Below are 26,134 nucleotides of genomic sequence, written 5' to 3' on the forward strand. Positions count from 1 at the left end.
TCGTACAACTAGTATAACTCATAAAATTAATTTTAAATATTTTAAAAGTAAAAATGGATCTCGACCAAGTTTTTGGGTATGTGAATCGGAATCCAAAATTTGTCTGATTGGTTGGTCAAGTTGTACTTTATAGGTTTTATAGACTTTTTGTCCATTTTTATTTAAATTTAATTTAATATATATATATATATATATAATCCTTTATTTTTAGACCTTTAATCTTGAACGGGGAGAGCTAATTATACATGTATTTTCCATATATAGAATGTTCAAATCCCTTAGTTTTAAGAAAACATCAACCAGTTGATCTAAATACTAAAAATATCCGTTTACTAAAAATTACGTGGTTACTAATCATTCACCATCCCAAAAGTAACGATTTGAAACACATCTCTTATCTACTATATAAGCACCAATAACCTCTTCTGCATAACCGAACAGAGCCGATACCAAATACAATTAAATATATAAATACAAAATAATTGAGCTCCTAATCGGGGTTACTTTTATAAAATATTTATTTATTTAATTTGTTTGGAAAATAGAAATAAATAATAATTAATAATAATATGGGGATGTCTGAAAGTATCAAGGTTATTGTCTCTCTCTTTCTTGTGGTGTTATTGGCTCTTGCAGCAACCCAGACAGAGTCAAGATACATAAATTATCATGCCCTTCATGGAGATCACAGTTTAATTTGTGATAAAGCGCACCCAAACACCTGCGAGAAGGAAGAAGCCAATCCTTATACTAGAGGATGCGAGACAATCGATCGTTGTCGTGGTCAATCTCTAGGCCCAAAAATGTGAATCGACCAAGTAGAGTACACCACCCTTGGTTAATTTTACAAATGATATCTCCATATTAATATCAGATGATTAATTTCATTCATTATTTATTTATAATCTGTATTGGTTTGTAACTGATTGTTACCCTATCATTTATGATATAAAACAAATATATTTATGTTATCTTTTTATTTTTGAATATATGTTTAATTTATTCAAAAGAAAACAAACTTTTTTACCCAAGTGCCACTAAGTTTTGTAAACAATTATCCACAAGCTTAAACCAGCTGCGTTCTTGAACTCTCTCGTTTGATAAAAGGAGAGACACCGATTGCGAACAAGTTTCTCCAAAGATTTGGCAAGAGATGTCACTGTCGTAAGAGCTGCTCCTTGTCTTCTATCGTTACGTTCTTTCCATAGTACATGAACTGAAGCTTGTAATACATACCGTGTGAGAAAACGTTGGAGAAAACTGTGTCTTTTATCTAAGGAACATAATCCTCCTGTTTTCTGATATTCTCCCATGTTCTTTTAGTACTGAAAACTGGTTTGTATTTTTCCTCCTTGTATTTCCAGTGAGATTGATCCTCCACAACTGAAATTTATCCCTTTAAGCATCTATAAGTGTTTCCACCTCATTAAAACGATCAACTCGATGCCTTCGTCTTCTTCGATTAGCAACAGCCTTTGCGACAGTGAATTTTAAAGGAATTCCTATGTAAAGCTATTCCCGCGCCATTGGAATTTAAAGGATTTGGATATAGTTTAATTGTTGATTTTAAATGATATCTCAATTATTTGGGCGATTGTAACTATTTATTGTTGTTTTGAATATTTATATATATATATATATATTAAAATATTATTTATTTATTTTAAAATTAGTTAAATAAAAACTTATACCCCCAGTTAAATAAAAACTAGCTCTACCACTGATTGAACCTTGCAAGCTAGATATGTGTTGGATCTTTTTTCGGATATAGCTTCTATCCGAACATCAGTCATGTCATCTTCCTCATCGCTAGGGGTATATTTAGAAAGAGAAAAATGAAATATAGGGTTTGGACCCCCATTTTTAAAGGCTCACTTTTAAAAGGTTATGTAGTTAATTTTTTAAAAAACATTTTACCATTTCATGTAAAGGAAAGAAGTGCAAACCAAGAATGAAAAAATGATAATAATAATAAAACATAACTAAAGTAGGAGCTACAATTAACATAAAAAAGAAAAAATATTATATTTACATAGACTTTTTAACTTTGTCTTTTCCTCTTTCTCCATGACTCTTAAGCTTTTTCTCGTCTGTAATATTTGGGTTAGGCATGGGCATTCGAGGTTCCAATCGGGTTTCGGTTTTGTCCAATCAGATCTCGGGTTTTCGGGTTTATCAAAATCAGTCTCATTCGGGTTATACAAAAATTCGGTTCGGGACCAGTTCGGGTTCGGATCGGGGTTAGTAAATCTTCAAAGAACCGGTACAACCCGATGTACTTTCGGGTTTGAGTCCCAATCGGTTCTTTGGTTTAAAAGTACATAATTTGTATTTACTTTGTAACCAAAACATAAGTAAAATCAGTTTTTCGGTTTTAAAATACCTGATTTATATCTATTTTGTAACCAAAACATAAGTTAAATCGATTCAAAAATAAGAAAAGAACATCAAACGCGATCATTCAAAATTAAACGAAAGGTAATGATAGAAAGAAAACCAAATAAAATAAAGCATAAAACAAAAACTAAGTTCTCATGAAATGAAAAATATTATTCAATGAAAACAAAACCAAAATCTAAGAACTTCAAGCTTCAACCACCAACTTCAACCATCAACATTTATGTAATATATAATTACTTTAGATGTTCAATAATTTCTTAGTGTGTTCTGAATACTAAAGATTTAAGATTATGTTTGATACAAGCTATTTTGGGAGATTTTGAATTTTTTGGGTTCTATCGAGTATCCATATAGGTTCGGGTTCGGTTCGGATAACACTCATAACCCAAAATACCACAAAACAAGATCCAATCGGTATTTACGTCGTGTCGTGTCGGATCGGTTCAGATTCATTTTTATCGAATCGGGTTCGATTTATTTGCCCAGCTCTAATTTGGGTAGGCCCCCATTTTTTCTTGCTTATGGCCTCATTTATTGCCGAGATCCCCCTACTCACCGCCTTCCGGAACGCCTTTAAAAGTTGTTTTGCGACCTTTAATCTTGAACAAGGAAAGCAAATTATATCTGTCATTGCTAAAGATCCCTTAATTTTAAGAAAACATCAACCAGCTGATCTATATACTAAAAGTATCTGTTTACTAAAAATTACATGTTTACTAATTAATCACCATCCCAAAAATAACTATTTGAAGTACATCCACTATCTTCTATATAAGTACCAATAACCTCTTCTTCAAAACCAAACAGAGCCGATACCAAATACAATTAAATATATAAACACAAAATAATTGAGCTCCTAGTCGGGGTTTCTCTTATAAACTATTTATTTATTTAATTTGGTTGGAAAATAAAAATAAATAGTATGGGGATGTCTGAAAGTATCAAGGTTATTGTCTCTCTCTTTCTTGTGGTGTTATTGGCTCTTGCAGCAACCCAGACAGAGTCAAGATACATAAATTATCATGCCCTTCATGGAGATCACAGTTTGATTTGTGATAAAGCGCACCCAAACACCTGCAAGAAGGAAGAAGCCAATCCTTATACCAGAGGATGCGAGACAATCGATCGTTGTCGTGGTCAATCTCTAGGCCCAAAAATGTGAATCGACCAAGTAGCGTACCACCCTTGGTTAATTTTACAAATGATATCTCCATATTAATATCAGATGATTAATTTCATTCATTATTTATTTATAATCTGTATTGGTTTGTAACTGATTGTTACCCTATCATTTATGATATAAAACAAATATATTTATGTTATCTTTTTATTTTTGAATATATGTTTAATTTATTCAAAAGAAAACAAACTTTTTTACCCAAGTGCCACTAAGTTTTGTAAACAATTATCCACAAGCTTAAACCAGCTACGTTCTTGAACTCTCTCGTTTGATAAAAGGAGAGACACCGATTGCGAACAAGTTTCTCCAAAGATTTGGCAAGAGATGTCACTGTCGTAAGAGCTGCTCCTTGTCTTCTATCGTTACGTTCTTTCCATAGTACATGAACTGAAGCTTGTAATACATACCGTGTGAGAAAACGTTGGAGAAAACTGTGTCTTTTATCTAAGGAACATAATCCTCCTGTTTTCTGATATTCTCCCATGTTCTTTTAGTACTGAAAACTGGTTTGTATTTTTCCTCCTTGTATTTCCAGTGAGATTGATCCTCCACAACTGAAATTTATCCCTTTAAGCATCTATAAGTGTTTCCACCTCATTAAAACGATCAACTCGATGCCTTCGTCTTCTTCGATTAGCAACAGCCTTTGCGACAGTGAATTTTAAAGGAATTCCTATGTAAAGCTATTCCCGCGCCATTGGAATTTAAAGGATTTGGATATAGTTTAATTGTTGATTTTAAATGATATCTCAATTATTTGGGCGATTGTAACTATTTATTGTTGTTTTGAATATTTATATATATATATATTAAAATATTATTTATTTATTTTAAAATTAGTTAAATAAAAACTTATACCCCCAGTTAAATAAAAACTAGCTCTACCACTGATTGAACCTTGCAAGCTAGATATGTGTTGGATCTTTTTTCGGATATAGCTTCTATCCGAACATCAGTCATGTCATCTTCCTAATCGCTAGGGGTATATTTAGAAAGAGAAAAATGAAATATAGGGCTTGGACCCCCATTTTTAAAGGCTCACTTTTAAAAGGTTATGTAGTTAATTTTTTAAAAAACATTTTACCATTTCATGTAAAGGAAAGAAGTGCAAACCAAGAATGAAAAAATGATAATAATAATAAAACATAACTAAAGTAGGAGCTACAATTAACATAAAAAAGAAAAAAATATTATTTACATAGACTTTTTAACTTTGTCTTTTCCTCTTTCTCCATGACTCTTAAGCTTTTTCTCGTCTGTAATATTTGGGTTAGGCATGGACATTCGAGGTCCCAATCGGGTTTCGGTTTTGTCCAATCAGATCTCGGGTTTTCGGGTTTATCAAAATCAGTCTCATTCGGGTTATACAAAAATTCGGTTCGGGACCAGTTCGGGTTCGGGTTCGGGTCGGGGTTAGTAAATCTTCAAAGAACCGGTACAACCCGATGTACTTTCGGGTTTGAGTCCCAATCGGTTCTTTGGTTTAAAAGTACATAATTTGTATTTACTTTGTAACCAAAACATAAGTAAAATCATTTCTTCGGTTTTAAAATACCTGATTTATATCTATTTTGTAACCAAAACATAAGTTAAATCGATTCAAAAATAAGAAAAGAACATCAAACGCGATCATTCAAAATTAAACGAAAGGTAATGATAGAAAGAAAACCAAATAAAATAAAGCATAAAACAAAAACTAAGTTCTCATGAAATGAAAAATATTATTCAATGAAAACAAAACCAAAATCTAAGAACTTCAAGCTTCAACCACCAACTTCAACCATCAACATTAATGTAATATATAATTACTTTAGATGTTCAATAATTTCTTAGTGTGTTCTGAATACTAAAGATTTAAGATCATGTTTGATACAAGCTATTTTGGGAGATTTTGAATTTTTTGGGTTCTATCGAGTATCCATATAGGTTCGGGTTCGGTTCGGATAACACTCATAACCCAAAATACCACAAAACAAGATCCAATCGGTATTTACGTCGTGTCGGATCGGTTCGGATTCATTTTTATCGAATCGGGTTCGATTTATTTGCCCAGCTCTAATTTGGGTAGGCCCCCATTTTTTCTTGCTTATGGCCTCATTTATTGCCGAGATCCCCCTACTCACCGCCTTCCGGAACGCCTTTAAAAGTTGTTTTGCGACCTTTAATCTTGAACAAGGAAAGCAAATTATATCTGTCATTGCTAAAGATCCCTTAATTTTAAGAAAACATCAACCAGCTGATCTATATACTAAAAGTATCTGTTTACTAAAAATTACATGTTTACTAATTAATCACCATCCCAAAAATAACTATTTGAAGTACATCCATTATCTTCTATATAAGTACCAATAACCTCTTCTTCAAAACCAAACAGAGCCGATACCAAATACAATTAAATATATAAACACAAAATAATTGAGCTCCTAGTCGGGGTTTCTCTTATAAACTATTTATTTATTTAATTTGTTTGGAAAATAAAAATAAATAGTATGGGGATGTCTGAAAGTATCAAGGTTATTGTCTCTCTCTTTCTTGTGGTGTTATTGGCTCTTGCAGCAACCCAGACAGAGTCAAGATACATAAATTATCATGCCCTTCATGGAGATCACAGTTTGATTTGTGATAAAGCGCACCCAAACACCTGCAAGAAGGAAGAAGCCAATCCTTATACCAGAGGATGCGAGACAATCGATTGTTGTCGTGGTCAATCTCTAGGCCCAAAAATGTGAATCGACCAAGTAGCGTACCACCCTTGGTTAATTTTACAAATGATATCTCCATATTAATATCAGATGATTAATTTCATTCATTATTTATTTATAATCTGTATTGGTTTGTAACTGATTGTTACCCTATCATTTATGATATAAAACAAATATATTTATGTTATCTTTTTATTTTTAAATATATGTTTAATTTATTCAAAAGAAAACAGACTTTTTTACCCAAGTGCCACTAAGTTTTGTCAAAAATTATCCACAAGCTTAAACCAGCTGCGTTCTTGAAATCTCTCGTTTGATAAAAGGAGAGACACCGATTGCGAACCAGTTTCTTCAAAGATTTGGCAAGAGATGTCACTGTCGTAAGAGCTGCTCCTTGTCTTCTATCGTTACGTTCTTTCCATAGTACATGAACTGAAGCTTATAATACATACCGTGTGAGAAAACGTTGGAGAAAACTGTGTCTTTTATCTAAGGAACATAATCCTCCTGTTTGCTGATATTCTCCCATGTTCTTTTAGTACTGAAAACTGGTTTGTATTTTTCCTCCTTGTAATTCCAGAGAGATTGATCCCCCACAACAGAAATTTATCCCTTTGGTCATCTATAAGTGTTTCCACCTCATTAAAACGATCCACTCGATGCCTTCGTCATCTTTGATTAGGAACAGCCATTGCGACAGTGGATTTTAAAGGAATTACCATGTCAATACATTCCCACGCCCCGAACAGATCATACAGCCTTCCCATTGTTGTCCATGAATCAAGCCAGATTGAGTTATTCCTTCCATCTCCAACTTTCATCCTGTGAAACTAGTTTTTCATATCTCAGAACTTCAATAGTTTTTGCCACATCCAAGATCCACGTTTTAGCAGGTATACTTTAATCCATTGAAACCAAAGGGACGATGTAGGATAAACAATACACCAAATTAACTATAAACAACAGACCTTGTTTATTTCTTTTAAAGAACGTAGACCTATGCCCCCCCCCCCCCACATTTTTCTCTACTGAGAAGAGCCCAAGATATCTTAGCTTTGCGTGGATTCAACTCAGATATCCAGACCATAAAAATGCAGAGCCCAACGATCATGGAGTTCACTGTATTCCACGCATCTAGATCTCCATATTCTTTCGACGGCTTTGGTAAAGTTCCATCTATGAAACCCGACTTCCTCTTCGCACGCAAGGCATTCTCCAACCCTGAGGCCCATTCAGCATAATTCTCGCCGGTGATTTGTACCGGAGATATTGCTATACCCGGATTATCAGACGCTGATAACTCATATGGAGAGTACGATTTGGTATCCAACACGGTGCCTGATGCCATCGTTAACTTGAAGGCAAAGAAATTGTTTTTAAATTTTAGAGGGTAGGCCCTGATATCATGTAAAGTAACAAAGGAGAAGACCTCCATATATACACACGTACAATGACTCTAGATATACCCAAATAATATGGACACTTATCTAAATATACATATCATTTATCTCCAACATATTAGGAGACTTATCTAGAACCTCCAGGATTTATCTCAACATGCACTCACCAGGCAGAATAAAACCAGCCATCCAAAAGTTCACAATTCTTAAGAGAGCCAGTTTTATCAGCTGAAGCCTACCATCCAGTGATAAAAATGTTTTTGTCCAGTGAGGGGTGCAGTTTCTTATTTTCTCGATCAAGGGACAGTAGTTTCACTTCCCGGACAGAGTGCATTTTTCGATCTCTACTATTTGTGTCGTGCCTTTTCAGATCTAAACAAAACATAAGTGATAAATATGATCTAAACTAAAAACTAATTTCAATTGTAGACCTAAAAAAACATAAGTGCTAAATACAACGTCGTTTATCTAATTCATGTCTATAATTCAAATTAATTTAGTTTAGGTCGTATTTAGCACTTATGTTTTGCTTGGGTGTGCAACACGAATAGTAAAGGTTGAAAAATACCATTTTCCCCTGACTTCCCCATATGCCTTGTAAGCAAAGGTAGACTAAAGATAGCGTACCAGTGACACTCCAGAGGCAAAATGAAACCGATTTCTGTCTGATGCAAAGTATTTTCAGACATGCCAGCACAATATATAGTTGTCTTATCCATGATTATGTGCAGACCATAGACTTTCCCGAAGTAATCAAATACCGCACAACAATGCATTATATTGACCTGATTATACCATCAGTGAACACCATAATGTCATCAGCAAAATTTAATAAGTATGTTAAGTCAATATTCTTACACTTCAGATGGTAACCCATATTTCTTTCATTTGCTGACTTATCAAGAAGTTCTGACAAGACATTCATGCAAATTACAAATAGATAGGAAGATAGAGCAAATCCCTGTCACAATCTTCTTGTGTTCTATTTTATTTAGAAAATATAGATTAGAAATGTAATTTTACAATCTTTCTCTATCCCTCATTCTCTTCACGATGCATTAATGTTGCGATTGGTTATTCTATTTTGTCTAATAAATATGATACAGTATAACATCACATATGTACACTATACATACCACAAAATTCACGCGTAGAAGGAGAAATCAGTCAGTTTCCTTACCGAACTGTCACATCAAAAGTACTATTTTTTATATGGTTAGATTTTAAATTTTTTCTCTGATATAGTCATCTAGCTAATTCATCCATAATACATAATGGTAGCATAAAATGTTATTCAAAAATGTATTATGGTTTCAAAGTCAAAAGCTTTGAACTTTTCAAGATATGCCTACTCGCGGGTCATCTTCTTTCACCTTCGTCTATCTGTGTATATACATAAATACGTATCTCATGACTGCAAATAAACCAAAAAAAATGAGGAAGAGGTCAAACAAAATATACAATATAAAAAACAGATAAACCTGAGTTTGTTAATTTTTAATTTAGTCGACGTTATACTATATTAGATAGTGTTTACGGGGGAGAAAATTTTCAAAGGGAAAGCTTTTTGTCCTGTGAGCTCTAATGGCGGATAAGGTGGACGAAAAAACGCTACAGCAGACTTCCACCTGGGCGGTCGCTGTGGTTTGCTTCTTCTTGCTTCTATTTTCGATTGTCATTGAGAAACTGATTCACAAACTTGGAACCGTAAGTCCATTTTTTACTTCTTCTTGTATCTGTTTAGTTTTTTTGATTCTCTGTTTCACAAACTGCTTCACAAACTCTGTTTCTCTGTCTGTGTTTAGTTTTCTTGATTCTCTGTTTCTGTGTCTGTTTAGTTCTTCTTGATTCTCTGTTTCTGTGTCTGCTTTGTTCTTCTTGGTTCTCTGTTTCTTCTTTTTGCTTTGTATCTAAGTCTGTTTGTTTCTTCTTCATGATCCTAAAAGTCAAACTCCATCTCAAGATTAAAAAAGTAATTCATGTTTGAAACTGCCAAAACCAAAAGGGGGTTACAGTTTTTTGTGTGTGTTTGTGTTGGTTTCACAGTGTTCTCTGTTTCTATTATTCACAACTAAGAATACATGCTCTGTTTTTTTATCTTCTTATAACAGTGGTTTAAGATTAAGAACAAAAAAGCTCTGTACGAAGCTCTAGAAAAAGTGAAAGCAGGTACTCTCTCCATTTCATTTTCATTGTAGTTTTAAATTTGTACACACACATTAAAAAACAAATAATTTTATATATTTTTAAATGAAAAAATATATTAAATGTACACCTGATCATTTTCAACGAATAGAAAAATAAAATAGAGAATATAAAAAATCATATAGCACATAAATTTAATAAATTATACATTAAAATTCTAAAACGACAATTATTTTGTAATAAAATTTTTCACTCTATAACGAAGCTTAATATGAAACAGAGGAAGTAATAAACTAGTTGTAATAATTCATCAAATAAACTAGTTGTAATTTAAAATATATAATTTCCCTCCCAAAGATACATTTAATAAACATTAATAAAATGTAATTTGCAGAGCTTATGCTGATGGGATTCATATCACTATTGCTAACAATTGGACAAAACTATATATCGCAAATTTGCATCTCCGAGAGCATCGCAGCATCGATGCACCCTTGCAGTGAATCTGAAGAGGCGAAAAAGTATCCACCTAAGAAGAAAGATACCAAAAATGATGAAGAAAACTCTGGTCGAAAGCTTCTTGAGTTAGTCCAATCTTACATTCCTCGCCGGAGTTTGGCTACCAAAGGTTATGACAAGTGTGCAGAGAAGGTAAACATTCATTCTTTAAAAATCTTTTCTTTATGTTAACTCCTTTTCAGTCTTGATGGATGATTCTTCTAATGTTTGTTTCCAGGGAAAAGTCGCTTTTGTATCGTCTTATGGGATGCATCAGCTGCATATATTCATCTTCGTTCTCGCGGTTTGTCATGTGATCTACTGCATTGTTACTTATGCTCTAGGCAAGACCAAGGTAAATTATTATTATTACCTCCACATTGTGGTCAAAACTGGTTCAAAATTGCTTCTTTTGGTTAAAGATTGTATTATTCTTCTTATATCTGCTACTTTAGATGAGAAGGTGGAAGAGGTGGGAAGAGGAGACCAAGACAATTGAATATCAGTATTCTCACGGTATTCATATATAACCTATAAAACTTGAAATGGATGAAACTGAGTGTGAAGCTTTAAGAGGCATTTTTCGATAAAGCAGATCCCGAGAGGTTTAGGTTTGCGAGGGATACATCTTTCGGGCGTAGACATTTGAATTTCTGGAGCAAATCAACTATTACACTGTGGATTGTATGTTTCTTCAGACAGTTCTTTGGATCTGTTACTAGAGTTGATTACTTAACACTCAGACATGGTTTCATCATGGTAAGAAAAAACTCAAAATCTTATTGATCTTTTCATTTTTCTATTGTTTGAAAAGAACTTTTCTCAAGACGAAACCTTCTTCTCCAGGCCCATTTGGCTCCAGGGAGTGATGGGAGGTTCGATTTCCGTAAGTACATTCAGAGATCATTAGAGGAAGACTTCAAAACCATCGTCGAAATCAGGTTTTGGGACTAATTAGTAGTGTTTTTAACAAACTCTATCACTTCACTAGTTACCTGTTTGTCTGATGATTCAATTGCTTATATCTCCAGTCCTGTGATTTGGTTTGTCGCCGTGCTATTTCTCCTGACCAACACAAACGGTACACTAATGTTCAAAATGTTTCTGCATCCGATATCTCTTGCAACAATCCCAGAACTAATATATTTGCTCTGATATTCTTACGAACAGGATTGCATTCTTTCCTCTGGCAACCATTCATTCCATTAGTCGTAAGCAACAAACCCCTTAAAAATAAGCATTCTGAGTTGTTTGGTTTCGTCTCTTTAACAAGAGTGAATGTATTAAACAAACTGTAGGTGATTCTTATAGTTGGGACAAAACTTCAAGTGATAATAACAAAACTTGGACTTTTAATCCAAGAGAAAGGAGACATAGTGAAGGGCATGCCGCTTGTTCAGCCCGGTGATCACCTCTTCTGGTTCGGCCGCCCACGTTTTATTCTCTTCCTCATTCACTTAGTCCTTTTCACGGTATATTATATACTTTCACAGTCAACAACTGTGAGAAAATACCTCAAAACTAAACCTTTGTGCCATTTGCAGAATGCGTTTCAACTAGCTTTTTTTGCCTGGACAACGGTAAGCAAGCAGAGCAATTCTACATTCTCCAGTACCAACTCTCAAGCATCATCCATTGAAATCAGATTTTTTATTTCTGCAGTATGAGTTCCAGCTCGAGAACTGTTACCACAAAACCATTGTAGATGTGGTCATCAGAATTTCAGTTGGGTAAGTAAAAGCTTAAGCTTTATCCAATCATACACACTGATAAGTCAAAACATCCCTTAAAAACTAACAACCTGACAACCTTGTTTCACTTCTTGCAGAGTTATTGTACAAATTCTTTGCAGCTACGTAACTCTTCCTCTTTATGCTCTAGTGACTCAGGTAAGTTACGCACACATATACACACATACATAGGCATGGGCAAAAAACCCAATACCCGAGATCCGAACAGAACCCAACCGAAAAACCTGACTTTGTACCCAATCCGAGATGTAAGAAATATCTGAATGGATCCTATATGGTATATCGGGTAATGGAAGTATTATTAATCAAATCGAACATATACCCAAAAACCCCGAGAACACACGAAAATCCAAAAAAAAAAACAGATTTAACGATTCAACTTAGTATCTAAAGTAAATATTTAAAAGCTAAATAAGGACTTTAAATAGTTAATAATATTTATTATGATATGGTATATAAGAATTTCTTAGGTGAGTCAATGATTCTAATAGATAATTTTAATCATAGTTATATTAGATAATAAAAAGTTTTAAGAAAAATATGATAATTATCATATACACAAATATTTGATATATTATCTTATTAATATTATATAAGAAGATTTTTCTTACATGTTATGAAAGAATTATATCTGTATTGTTGGTATCAAAAAGGTTATATATTTTTGGATTTTGTTAATATAAGCTCATCAATAACATATACAGTTTATTATTTTAATTTATTAGTGTTTAGTTTTTTTTTTAAATACATTCTCTAACGATTATAAATTTTTCTAATATGTGTTACCACCAACTAGATACCATAAAAGCTCATGTTTATGTTCTACCGATACAAAGGTAGTACTCGATTACATGTCCTATGAGAAACAAACAAAAAAAAAACAAATTTGCAAATAAAAAAAGATGAATATTTTAAAACGTAAGAGATCTCGCCTATAGTTCCCTTAACTACATTTTCTAACATTTTCAAAACATTTGTAGATTTATTTATTTATTTTCAATCATATTTGAAAAATAAGATAATTCTTATATATTATGTTGTTATTTTGAAATAATATTTTTCTATTATAAATTTTGAAAATTAAGATAATTTTTTTATTGATACAAAAGCAGTACTCGGTTACATGTCCTACAAAAAACATACAAAAATCAAACTTGCAAAAAAAAAGATGAATATTTTAAAACATAAGAGATCTCCTAAATATTTTCAAAACATTGGTAAATTTATTTAATGGAAACATGATAATTACAATATATCATCTATACAAATATTTGATATTATCTTATTTATTATTATATATAAAAATTTCTTAGGTGAGTCAATTATTTTAATAGATAATTTTAATACTATTTGTATTAGATAATAAACAGTTTTAAGAAAAATATGATAATTATCATCTACACAAATATTTGATATATTATCTTATTAATATTATATAAAAGATTTTTATTACATGTCATGAAAGGATTATATATGTATTGTTGGTATCATAAAGGTTATATATTTTTGGATTTTGATAATATAAGCTCATCAATAACATATACAGTTTATTATTTTAATTTATTTGTGTTTAGTTTAAAAAAAGACACATTCTCTAACAATTGTAAATTTTGGTAATATTTGTTACCACCAGCTGGTTACCACAAAAGCTCGTGTTTATGTTCTACTGATACAAAAGTAGTACTCGATTACATGTCCTATGAAAAACATACAAAAAACATATTTGCAAATTAAAAAAAGATGAATATTTAAAACGTAAGAGATCTCGCCTATAGTTTCCTTAACTACATTTTCAAAATATTGGTAGATTTATTTATTTATTTTAAATCATATTTGAAAAATAAGATAATTCTTATATATTATGTTGTTATTTTAAAATAATATTTTTCTATTATAAATTTTGAAAATTAAGATATTTTTTTTACTGATACAAAAGCAGTACTCGATTACATGTCCTACGAGAAACATACAAAAATCAAACTTGCAAAAAAAAAGATGAATATTTTAAAACATAAGAGATCTCCTAAATATTTTCAAAATATTGGTAGATTTAATTATTTATTGTAAATTATATTCTAAAAAAATAATATTATTCTTATATATATTATGTTGTTATTTGGAAATAAAATTTTCTATTAAAAAACTTAAAAATTAAGATAATTTTTTAATAATTATATTAATTAAAAAAAATATTTGTATAAAGATATTTTCTAAAATAGTTTTAATATGTGAGTTAAAAATTTCGACTCAATAATAAGCATATATATTTTGATGAAAGTTTTTGTTATATATAAATAATTTGATGTTTGATTTAAACTTTTTGAGATATTTTAATTAATAAAATATAAAATAATAAATATTTGTAAAACGATTTTTGGGCTAACACACAAGCTTACACGTCAACACAAACACATTGCTAGACAAAGAAACAGATTCTGAAATTTTTTATTTTGGTGAATTTTCTGGAAGATGGGTTCGAAGATGAAACCTACAGTGTTCAACGAGAGAGTAGCAACAGCTTTAAAGAGTTGGCATCACACAGCTAAGAAACAGATCAAACATGGAAGAACCTCAGGATCAACGACGCCTTTCTCTAGCCGTCCAACTACACCTACTCACGGTTCTTCTCCGATCCATCTCCTCCGCAACGTCCACAAACGAAGCAGAAGTGCGGATGAAAGCTTTGTGAACACGCTGTCTCCAAGAAACTCTGACTTCGATTCATGGCGTCCTGAGCCTCAGCAAGAACCGTCTTCTTCTTCTGCAAATCATCATTCTAGGTTCAGAGAAGAAGATTCAGAGAAGATGAAGCCCTCTTCTTCATCTTTGGAGCTTCCTCTTGGACCTGGACAAATACGAACTCACCAGCATGAGATTAGTATAAGCTTAAGGGATTTTTCCTTTAAGGGATGATTTATTTTCTCAATGATTATTAGTGATTTGTTAATATGTGTATAAGTTTATATGCAAACAGTGTTATTGTATTTGTACTTTTCAGCTTATTTATGCATAATTACTGTTGTAATGTTATATATTTGTCACTTTTCAGTTTTCTTGAGACTCAAACCTCTGAAACCCTAATTTCTAGATCCGTTGTGAAGAATGGTTGTCTATTCTATTTGGGTTTGTTATCCGTGACATGATTTGTAGTTTGCGTCGAGTTGAATCTGTTTTCAAATCATTGTTTCTCTTTTATCCTTTGTCTTTGGCTTGGGGTCTTTGAGTATAATCTGTTTTATCCTCTGACTGCAGAAACCAAATTTTGGCATAATGAAATAAAGTGGCGGTGGATGGAAGATCTGATGTTGTGGTGAGCATAGACAACTCAAGTGTGTTGGGTCTCTTTATAGGTTGGTGTTGAACACATAGCAAACCAATATGAACACATTTCCCAGCTTCTAATGGGTGACTTGAAACCAAAATATGGTGGTCCAAAAGATTAATTCATACGTCTTCACACCAAGATTCCCACGCTTGTTGCGATTTAAGCATATAAAAAAGAGCAAGAAAAGTTATAAATATGTTCACTTGGCTAAATTACTGGAGACGTTAAGCACTGACACAGAAATTCTAATTAAAATTTCTAGCTCTTATATCAAAGGGATGCATGGACTAATGATCTGAAACCACAACATATCTCAGATTTATATTTATTTGAGATGAGTACTTTTCAAGCACCACAGGCAAATATTCGACAATAATCTTTTAAATATGTAACTGACTTCCTTGGTGATTGGAAAACCCAACTATTAATCCTAGAAGTTGTTCTTTTTGGCCATTGACATTTTCATATCTTACAAAGATATAATATGTTTACAAAGGGTGGTACAATACGAAGACTGTAGGATACAAGAGAATGAGAGTCCAACATAAAACACATGGGATGATATGAAGATCATCTCAGTGGAACTTGAGGCTGGTCAGGACATTGTTGTTGACTGGATCCGCCAAATGATCAAGAAGGTTCTGGTATGGCCCCACACCGGTTACTAGTCCTTGCACAAAATAGCCTAGGATTGCGAGCATAGCCAGTCTACCGTTCTTGACCTCCTTGAGTTTCAACTCCTTCATTGACTTCTCGTCTTTCCCAAACCCAAGAGGGTTAAAGAAAGGTCCCCCGGGGTAAGACGGGTCACCCGAACCGGCAAAACCTTTCTCTAAGCCCAAGAAGTACTGTTTGCCCATTGATCCTGGGTTGTACCAGTCCTGCAACCTCCGGTGCTCAGCAAATCCCATCAAAGCCATCTCGAGAACAAAGAGTGTGTAAGGGTCTGCCCAGTAGCTGTACGTCCCTGCAGGTGGAATCACACCGGTTTGGAACCAAGGAAGGGCAGTGTCTGCTGGAATCAAACCAGCTTTGCCAAGAATCTCAGGGGCAATAGCTCCAGCTGCACCCAACATAGCGAACCGTCCGTTGATGATCTCTCCGTAGGCTAACCATCTCGGTTCGATGAATCCTCCAGTACCCTCTGGGTCTGAAAGACCAAGAGGGTCGAATCCATAGTCGCCAGGTAAGCTGCAGATTAATCACAACATCTCCCCAGTTACGAATCACTTTCGTCTATATAGCGTACACATTTTGAAGATCATGAAGCTTACAAAATCAAATATTTGAAATTACCTGCCATCCAAGTAAGACAGAGATTGTGAAGATGCAAACCACAATGGTCTGTTTGCTCCTTGCTGAAACCAAAACACACAAATCAAGGATCAGATTATCCAGTTCATACAGATTTTTAGAAAGTTTTGTGGAAGACCAGATACTATAATGTACCTTGACAGGTGGAGTTGAGGCAGCCTTAACAACAAAGGAAGTCTTCCTCACGGACACAACTGGTTTTGTGCCGAATATCTGTCTAGCTGTTTGAACAGAGGAGGTAAGTGAAGAAGAGACAAGTGCATGTGCTGCCATTTTTCGCTCTTTACCTTAACTCTTCTCTTCTGTCACCAAGAGACGATGATTGTTCAGTAATGGTCTGAAGGGAAGTGTTAAGATCTCAAGCAACACGGTACATTAGAACTTGTGGTTTTGATATAGCCCAACTGGTTTCGCTCAGATTAGATTAGTATCTGATTCACCAACTATATCTGTCCACGTGGCAACACGATAAGAGATTTTATCTAGGTGTTATTCCTTCTTATCTGCCACCCAACACAAACAATTAAAAAAAATCTTTACGTTGAATGAAGCCAATTGGATCTAAGATTTCAGATTTCATGTATATACTATGGTAGATGTTCATAAAAAAGATAGGCTTTATTTTTTAGCAAACAAATCTTTAGCATGAATCAGTTTTCCAGTGATTGTTTTACAAAAAATAAAGAAAAGCAAATTTATATTCAAGCGACACATTTTCACATATTAAAATGATAAGTAAATTTTTTTCAGTTAATCCGTAAAAGGTCACAAATCTAGTTTTTTTTTTTGTTAAAAGGTTTAAATTTTGTTTTTTTTAATCTAATAAATCAATAACTTTCTTGTATTCCCGCTGGAAACACACCATTGGTTATGACTTATGAGCATAGTACAATAAAATATTGGCATTTACCCCCAAGTTGTAAGAAAATAATATACATAAATTTAATGATGCCCAATTTATAAAACAAGAAAAAACATATTAAATCTATACTGAAATATTTATAACCCCTAAATTTTAAAGCTGACATTTTGGGTTTGATCGGTAAAGTTGATAACAAAACATTAACAGTATGCTACAAAGAAGTATGCTACAAAATCAGTATATTTTCCTAAATGTATTTAAATAAGATGATTGGTAGATCACTAAATAATTCATATGTATAACTATCATATAAAATTAGTATATGATATATAAGTTCTTATTTCTAAATAAGATAAATATATTTATTAGTTATAATCATTGTTGATTGGGATAATAATGAACATAATGTGTATTTTAATGCTCTGTCAATCAAGACTGCAACTTCTACTAGAATTAAATCCAGACGGTAGAAATTAGTTTAATAATCACTTTTAGACAACTTGCAATGGGTATGTTGAATCATTTATTTCAACTTTTGAATGCTTTCAATGGACAAAAAAAAACTAGGTGGATTAATCAATGTTGATAGTTTTCAACATGTTAAAACTAGAAAATGGGGTCCACCAGAGCAACATGTTATCTTTTTATTGGTGATTTAAATTGCTGAGACTTTCTTTTTACATCTTTAATTTTTCATATTAATTATTTTATAGCAAATTAATTTATTTATTCTACTATATATTAAATGAGAAGTCATTTTAGGGATTTTTGCTTACGTGTCGATCATAGGTAAACTCTTACAAAATTGTTATAATTTGATTGATCGATGATTTTTAATTTTTATTTATTTTAATTATATCTAAAAAGAAAAGGTAAATCTAGAACCAATTAATATCACTTTTCATATATAAAAAATTAGTTACCTTATGGTAACTCTTAAAAATAAAAAATGATCAATTTATTTCTCTTTCTATAATTTCCACAATTACTTACCATAAGGTAACTATAATTTCAACAATTAGTTACCATAAATCATTATTTGTAATATTATTATGGAGTATTATTTAAAAGTAAACAAAATTATTATGTAATATAATTTCAACAATTAATCACCTATGATCGACACGTAAGTAAAATTCACTACAGTGTTCAAAATACAGGCGTAGGTAACTGAGCATGAATCATGCTGAAGATAGAGCATGTATACTCTATCTTTATTTTTTAGCAAACGAATCTTCAGCATGAATCAGTTCTCCAGTGATTTTTTTACAAAAATAAAGAAAAACAAATTTAAATTCAAGCGTCACATTTTCATAGATTAAAATGATAAGTAATTTTTTCAGTTAAACCGTAAAAAGTCACAAATCTAGTTTTTTTTTGTTAAAGGGTTTAAATTTAGTTTTTTTTATCTAAGAAATCAACAATTTTCTTGTATTACCGCTAGAAACACACCATTGGTTATGACTTATGAGCATAGTACAATAAAATATTGGCATTTACCCCCATGTTGTAAGAAAATTATATACAAAAACTTATTGATGCCCAAATTATAAAACAAAAAAAAACATATTAAATCTATACTGAAATATTTATAACCCCTAAATTTTAAAGCTGACATTTTTGGGTTTGATTGGTAAAGTTGATAACAAAACAGTAACAATATGCTACAAAAGCAGTATGCTACAAAATCAATATATTTTCATAAATGTATTTAATAAGATGATTGGTAGATCACTAAATAATTCATATGTATAACTATCATACAAAATTAGTGTATGATATATAATTTTTTATTTCTAAATAAGATAAATATATTTATTAGTTATAATCATAGTTGATTGGGAAAATAATGAACATAATGTGTATTTTAATGCTCTGTCAATCAAGAGCAAAGTCTGCAACTTCTACTAGAATTAAATCCAGACAGTAGAAATTAGTTTAATCATCACTTTTAGACTACTTACAATGGGTATGTTGAATCATTTATTTCACCTGTTGAATGCTTTCAATGGAGAAAACAAAAAAAAAAAACTAGGTGGACTAATCAATGTTGATAGTTTTCAATGTTGAAACTAGAAAATGGGGTCCACCAAAGCAACATGTTATCTTTTTATTGGTTATTTAAATTGCTGAAACTTTCTTTTTACATCCTTAATTTTTCATATCAATTATTTTATAGAAAATTAATTTATTTATCCTAATATATATTAAATGAGAAGTCACTTTAATGATTTTTGCTTACGTGTCGATCATAGGTGAACACTTACAAAGTTGTTATAATTTGATTGGTCGATGATTTTTAATTTTTATTTATTTTAATTAGATCTAAAAAGAAAATGTAAATCTAACCAATTAATATCACTTGCCATATATAAAAAGATTAGCTACCTTATGGTAACTCTTAAATATAAAAAATGATCAATTTATATATCTTTATACAATTTCAACAATTACTTACCATAAGGTAACTATAATTTCAACAATTAGTTACCATAAATCATTATTTGTAATATTATTATGTAATATTATTTAAAAGTAAACAAAATTATTATGTAATATAATTTCAACAATTAATCACCTATGATTGACACGTAAGTAAAATTCACTAAAGTGTTCAAAATACAGGCATAGGTAGCTAATTGTTGAAATTATTACAAATAATGATTTATTGTAACTAATTGCTGAAATTATAGAAAGAGAAATAAATTGATAATTTTTATATTTAAAAATACATAAAATAATAAACAACAGACCATTTATAAATCAATATAATGAATTTATATTCTTATTTAAAAGCATTATATTTTATATAAATTATCATAATAACTATTAACATCTCCTAAAGTTCATATTATATGCTTTATAAAACATCTATAAAAACATTTTTTAAAATATTTATCTTGGCTTATTTTATATTTTAAATTATTATAACAGTTTGTAATTCATCTATAAGAGCTTAAAATCAAAGCTATATATCATACTATATATTAATTGATAAGTAATTTCAGAGATTTTTGGTTATGTGTCGATCATTTATGAAATCTTAAAAGACTGTTATAAATAGATTGTCGATACTTCATAATTTTTATTTATTTTTATTTATTTTGATTAGATTTAAAAGAAAAAATAAGTCTATAAACAGTTAATATCACTTGCCAAAAATCTACATAATATTACAAATAGTTATTTATGGCAAGTAATTGTTGAAACTATAGAAAAAGTAATAATGTTTGATCATTTTTTATATATTTATAAACTACATAAAATAGTAAACAATAAATGTTTATTAAAATCCATATAATGGTTTTATATTCTTATATAAAGCCTTATATTTGTATATGGCCTTATATTTGTATATAAAGTATTATAATAACTATTAATATCTAATAAAATCCATACATGCTTTATAAATCGTTTATAAAAATTATAAATACATTTATAAAATTATTTATCTTGGCTTATCATAAGATTTAAATTATATAAGAGGTTTTAATTTATTTTCATTTTCTTAGGTGTCAATCATATATAGAGTTTGAGAAAAAATATTATAATTTGATTTGTTAATGAATTTTCAATTTTTATTTATTTTGTTAGTACGAAAATTAGTTCTAGAAATATTTTTATAGTATCCAAACGACCAAAATATATTGCACAAAATAATTTACGGTAATTAAATATGTGATTTATATAATATATATAATGCTTCATAAAATTATTTTTAGCAATCAAGTAGTTCTAAACTATATAAAATAATCCAAAAGTTTCAGTATAATATACCCTCAAAAATTAAGTAGTTTATTAAAAACTGAATCATGAATATTATACATAACTAGTTTTAGTATAATTATCAATATAAAATATCAATAAATATTTTAAATAGTCATATTTATATTTTTTAACAATTATTCTTAGAAAAATATTTAACAAAAACACATAATGATAAAAACATATTTTAATTTGAAAATTATAATAAATATATTGTTACAAAATATTCAAACCCGCGAAACCGCGGGCATCCACCTAGTTTTCATATTATATATCAAAATTTATTATTCATTGTGTTTTACTAATAGAGACTTGTTTCATTTAATTTGGACATATAACTTTTAATTGCAATTTTAGTTGATTTTTAGAAAAAGATAAAGTATAAAATTTTATGTGTATTATTGTATTACGTGGAAGAAGAAAACAATGAGGTGGATTGTTAGAAGATAAAAATGGGGTGTTGAATAAGAAAGACCAATGTACATACATGGTCTTAAATGTTATGTTTCAAATGCTGCTCTATCTACCAGAAGAGAAAAGTAGTCTGGAAGATCAGATAAAATAGATGATGCTGAAGATATAAAAGATTGTATAGGTCAATTGTTTTCTCTATTGGTCTTTAGTCGATTTATCTTGGTCTTGGATATTTATGTATTTATTAGGCTTACGCAAGAGATGAAGCTACCCAGTTGCATCTTTTAAACTGGTTCAGATTGTAGATGTCTACTTCTCACTGATTCCTGATTTGACGAGCTACAAAGGAAACAATTTTTCCATTGAAATCAAATGTGCTTGGTTGATTGGGTAAACGGTTGGCGTTCTTCTTTCAATCCTTCGGGTCAAACTGGTTAACACGAGTACTACAAGTTGTCTTTATTATAAAGCATTGTTTATGTTTGTTGTGCATATAATGTAATGCAGAATCTTGTAAGATGGGCTCTGTGGTCAACATTGTCTCGAGGTCATTTACAATAATTCTTATTAAGTCCTTGAATATGTTTTCTTCGCTTACTCTTCCATTCATGTTCTTTTCTTACACTAAACTGAAAAGATAATTCTTGGAGCCACAAGAACACACACAGAAATGACGAGGTTTTGTTTCTTTGCTTCTTTGCTTTTATTGACCATGCTCTTAAGTTTTTGCTATGCAACTATAACGCCAACAAGTCCTTTGTTAATAAACCAAACTCTAAGATCCTCTAATGAGGTTTATGAGTTGGGGTTCTTCAGTCCTAATAATACTAAGAATCAATATGTTGGAATCTGGTTCAAAGATACCACTCCCCGGGTGGTTGTGTGGGTGGCCAATAGAGAAAAGCCTGTTACAGACTCCATGGCAAATCTATCTATAAGCAGCAACGGAAGTCTTCTTTTATTTGATGGAAAACATGGTATTGTGTGGTCCAGTGGAGTAACTTTTGCCTCTAACCGGTCTCATGTGGAGCTTTCAGACAGCGGGAATCTTATTGTCGTAGATAACATTTCAGAAAGAACTCTATGGCAAAGCTTTGACCATCTTGGCGATACTCTGCTACAGTCCTCTTTCCTGATGTATAACCTGGCTACTGGCGAGAAGCGATTTTTGACTTCGTGGAAAAGTTATAATGATCCATCTCCTGGCGACTTTGTGGCTCAGATTACACCGCAAGTTCCATCACAAGGGTTTATTATGAAAGGCTCGATGCCTTACTGGAGAAGCGGTCCATGGGCTAAAACAAGGTTCACTGGCCTACCTCTAATGGATGAATCATTCACAAGTCCATTCAGCCTACACCAGGATGTAAATGGGTCAGGGTACTTTTCATATTCTGAAAAGGACTACAATCTTTCACGTATAGTTTTAACATTGGAGGGATCATTGGAGGTGTTTCGGCATAATGGAACGACCTGGGAATTTAACTATCAGACTCCAGCTCATTCGTGTGATTCTTACGATGCATGTGGACCTTTTGGATTGTGTGTTAGTTCTGTTCCTCCAAAGTGTAAATGTTTTAAAGGGTTTGAACCAAAATACACCGAGGAGTGGAAAAGAGGAAACTGGACCGGTGGTTGTGTGAGGCAAACTGAACTACTTTGTGAAAGAAACTCTACTAGTAAAGATGCAAATGTGTTCTATCCTGTTGCCAACGTAAAGCCTCCAGACTTTTACGAATTTGCAAATTCAGTGGATTTTGAAGAATGCTACCAAATTTGCCTCCACAATTGTTCTTGCTTGGCTTTTTCTTATATTAGTGGAATTGGGTGCTTAGTGTGGAATCAAGAATTGATGGACGCAGTGCAATTTTCTGTGGGAGGGGAGCTTCTTTCTATTCGTCTTGCACCTTCTGAACTAAGTAAGGCTTAGAAGATAATTTCAAGTAACTTTGTCTTCTTTTGGAATTTATCTTCTACTTCAATGTTATTGAGCTAGGTATGACTTATTGCTTCATGTGTTGCCCTACATTTCTCAGATGGAAATAAGAGCAAGAAGACAATCATTGCTAGTACAGTGAGCATTACCGTTTTTGTTATTTTGGGCTTCGCTGCGTTTGGTTTCTGGAGATGCAGAGGGGAACATAATGGTAACACATTGATGACTTTACTATCTATAGTTTGTCAACAAAATGATCAATACTCAAAATCTAATAAAATTGAGCATTTCAACTACATAGGATTTGCACTAAATCGGCACCCTCAGACAAGTTCTTTAACCACCATATGATTACTATGTTAACCACTAATACACCAGTTCACTCTAATTTCAGCTTATACATCAAAGGATGTATGGAGGAATGATTTGAAACCAAAAGATGTACCAGGTTTAGATTTATTTGAGATAAATACTATACAAACTGCCACTAATAATTTCAGTCTATCAAACAAAATCGGACAAGGTGGATTTGGTTCTGTGTACAAGGTCAGAAACATTTTTCCTTTTTGCTTTTCTTCTATTCTCTGTTTATGTTCTTTAGATGACCTTACATTCTTTTTTTCTAGGGAAAGCTGCAAGATGGAAAAGAAATTGCTGTAAAACGGCTTTCTAGCAGCTCTGGACAGGGGAAAGAGGAGTTTCTGAATGAAATAGTACTCATCTCAAAACTACAACACAAAAACTTAGTCCGGGTTTTGGGATACTGCATCAAAGAAGAAGAGAGGATATTGATTTATGAGTTCATGTTGAACAAAAGCCTTGATACGTTTCTCTTTGGCAAGTCTTTTTTTTGCCACATTATTTTCCTGTTAGCAGTTTTCTCTTTGTGTACAACACGTTTCTCTCATAGTGTTTACTTTTTATTATTGCTTAGATTCAAGAAAAAAAGTTGAGACTGACTGGCCTAAGAGATTCAATATCATCCAAGGTATTGCACGTGGACTTCTTTATCTCCACCGTGACTCACGCCTCAGAGTCATTCACCGAGACCTGAAAGTGAGCAATATTCTTCTGGATGAGAAGATGAACCCAAAAATATCAGATTTTGGACTAGCTCGGATGTATCAAGGAACCGAATATCTGGACAACACTCGCCGGGTTGTAGGAACTCTGTAAGAATCTGTCTTGAAAAACATTATTAACTAGGATTTATAGTTATAATCATATTCCATTTGATAAATGTGCAGAGGATATATGGCTCCTGAGTATGCATGGACCGGGGCGTTCTCTGAGAAATCCGATATTTACAGCTTCGGAGTTCTGCTGTTAGAAATCGTTAGCGGAGAGAAGATCTCAAGATTCAGCTACGACGGAAAAAACCTTCTTGCATATGTAAGTGATACGTTAGTTATTTGATTCCCATCAGAGATTCAACTGCCTGTTTTAAATCGTTTCTTGCTATTATATTCGCTTGTTTTGAGACCACAACAGGCATGGGAATTTTGGTCTGAAAACAGAGGTACTGATCTTCTGGACCAAGATGTTGCTGGCTCATGTCCCCCATGTGAGGTTGGAAGGTGTGTTCAGATTGGTCTTCTTTGTGTTCAACACCAACCTGCAGACAGGCCCAACACACTTGAGTTGCTGTCTATGCTCACCACAACATCAGATCTCCCACCTCCAAAACAGCCAACATTTGTAGTGCACACAAGAGATGACCAATCCATGCCTAATGCTTTGATCACCGTCAATGAGATGACACAATCTGTGTTCCTTGGGCGCTAAGAAACAATGTGTGATGGGAATTGTGCTGACAACTTTCTCATTCTTCATTTCTAAAATATTTATAAGGAGTTTAAATTAGTGGTTACTAACATTGTTTCTGTTAAAGCCTAAATGTTCCGGCTTGAATGCTTTGATCTCTATCATTTGTTGAATCGATCTTGACCGAGAACCTTGATGCATATCAGGCTATTGATTAAGGTGGGTTTTACCCCTCTCCAAATCCGCTTTGAAGATCCGGCCCAACAACTCGAAAACCCATTAGATTAGTGACAACTGACAAACCATAGATGAACATGAGGCTTTAGTCAAAAAAAAAAAAACATGAGGCTCATCACGAGTGTCAGTACCAGCATTAATAGGTCAACCAATAGTGTGAAGAAGAAGGTAGCAATTAAGGATGCATTAATGGTATCGCATCACGCCGGAGATCAAGCTGTCATTACGCTTCGTTCAGGACCAGCTATAAAAGGAGGAGAAAGAAGATGGAGAAATAGATCTTGGCCTCTTTCGAACTCCTTATAACTTGAACTTTGTACTCTCTTTTATTTGGATATAAGACAAAATATATACGTTGTTTCATTTCTGTTGTACCATCATTCATACTAAATAAAACCATTTTCACTTTTAAATCATATAAAAGAGTCCATTTATTCGTTC

The 26,134-nt window shown here is 32.2% G+C and overlaps 6 protein-coding genes and 1 long non-coding RNA gene across 7 annotated transcripts; 6 read left to right on the forward strand and 1 right to left on the reverse strand.

The window, feature by feature from the left end:
- Positions 1–427: 427 nt before the first annotated feature.
- LOC103838438 (protein RALF-like 9) lies at positions 428–973 on the forward strand. The gene has a single exon (XM_009114877.3). It carries the CDS (start codon positions 570–572, stop codon positions 807–809), a length of 240 nt encoding a protein of 79 aa, XP_009113125.1. The 5' UTR covers positions 428–569; the 3' UTR covers positions 810–973.
- A 2,223-nt stretch (positions 974–3,196) lies between these two features.
- On the forward strand, positions 3,197–3,724 carry LOC117127898 (protein RALF-like 9). Its single transcript, XM_033278818.1, has one exon. The coding sequence runs from the start codon at positions 3,323–3,325 to the stop codon at positions 3,560–3,562; it is 240 nt and encodes a 79-aa protein (XP_033134709.1). The 5' UTR covers positions 3,197–3,322; the 3' UTR covers positions 3,563–3,724.
- A 2,215-nt stretch (positions 3,725–5,939) lies between these two features.
- On the forward strand, positions 5,940–6,471 carry LOC103838439 (protein RALF-like 9). Its single transcript, XM_009114878.3, has one exon. The coding sequence runs from the start codon at positions 6,070–6,072 to the stop codon at positions 6,307–6,309; it is 240 nt and encodes a 79-aa protein (XP_009113126.2). The 5' UTR covers positions 5,940–6,069; the 3' UTR covers positions 6,310–6,471.
- Positions 6,472–8,761: 2,290 nt separating this feature from the next.
- LOC103838442 (MLO-like protein 6) lies at positions 8,762–16,076 on the forward strand. Its single transcript, XM_009114879.3, has 14 exons — positions 8,762–9,389; positions 9,794–9,851; positions 10,222–10,478; positions 10,564–10,680; positions 10,781–10,841; positions 10,921–11,084; positions 11,172–11,266; positions 11,357–11,406; positions 11,496–11,536; positions 11,624–11,797; positions 11,870–11,905; positions 11,988–12,055; positions 12,154–12,214; positions 14,546–16,076. The coding sequence occupies exons 1-14, from the start codon at positions 9,267–9,269 to the stop codon at positions 14,987–14,989; spliced, it is 1,749 nt and encodes a 582-aa protein (XP_009113127.1). The 5' UTR covers positions 8,762–9,266; the 3' UTR covers positions 14,990–16,076.
- LOC103838443 (photosystem I chlorophyll a/b-binding protein 3-1, chloroplastic) lies at positions 15,807–17,118 on the reverse strand. Its single transcript, XM_009114880.2, has 3 exons — positions 16,851–17,118; positions 16,698–16,759; positions 15,807–16,592 (listed from the first exon to the last, which is right to left on the reverse strand). The coding sequence occupies exons 1-3, from the start codon at positions 16,986–16,988 to the stop codon at positions 15,977–15,979; spliced, it is 816 nt and encodes a 271-aa protein (XP_009113128.1). The 5' UTR covers positions 16,989–17,118; the 3' UTR covers positions 15,807–15,976.
- A 234-nt stretch (positions 17,119–17,352) lies between these two features.
- LOC117127899 lies at positions 17,353–20,849 on the forward strand. The gene is made up of 2 exons (XR_004450865.1): positions 17,353–18,743; positions 20,209–20,849. It is a non-coding gene; the product is annotated as an uncharacterized LOC117127899 (long non-coding RNA).
- Positions 20,850–21,316: 467 nt separating this feature from the next.
- On the forward strand, positions 21,317–25,656 carry LOC103838537 (G-type lectin S-receptor-like serine/threonine-protein kinase At1g61500). Its single transcript, XM_018654614.2, has 7 exons — positions 21,317–23,675; positions 23,793–23,903; positions 24,087–24,238; positions 24,319–24,529; positions 24,627–24,864; positions 24,940–25,084; positions 25,184–25,656. Exons 1-7 carry the CDS (start codon positions 22,427–22,429, stop codon positions 25,475–25,477), a joined length of 2,400 nt encoding a protein of 799 aa, XP_018510130.1. The 5' UTR covers positions 21,317–22,426; the 3' UTR covers positions 25,478–25,656.
- Positions 25,657–26,134: the final 478 nt, after the last annotated feature.

The sequence above is a fragment of the Brassica rapa genome, chromosome A09 (assembly GCF_000309985.2).
Source record: "Brassica rapa cultivar Chiifu-401-42 chromosome A09, CAAS_Brap_v3.01, whole genome shotgun sequence".
NCBI lineage: Eukaryota > Viridiplantae > Streptophyta > Magnoliopsida > Brassicales > Brassicaceae > Brassica > Brassica rapa.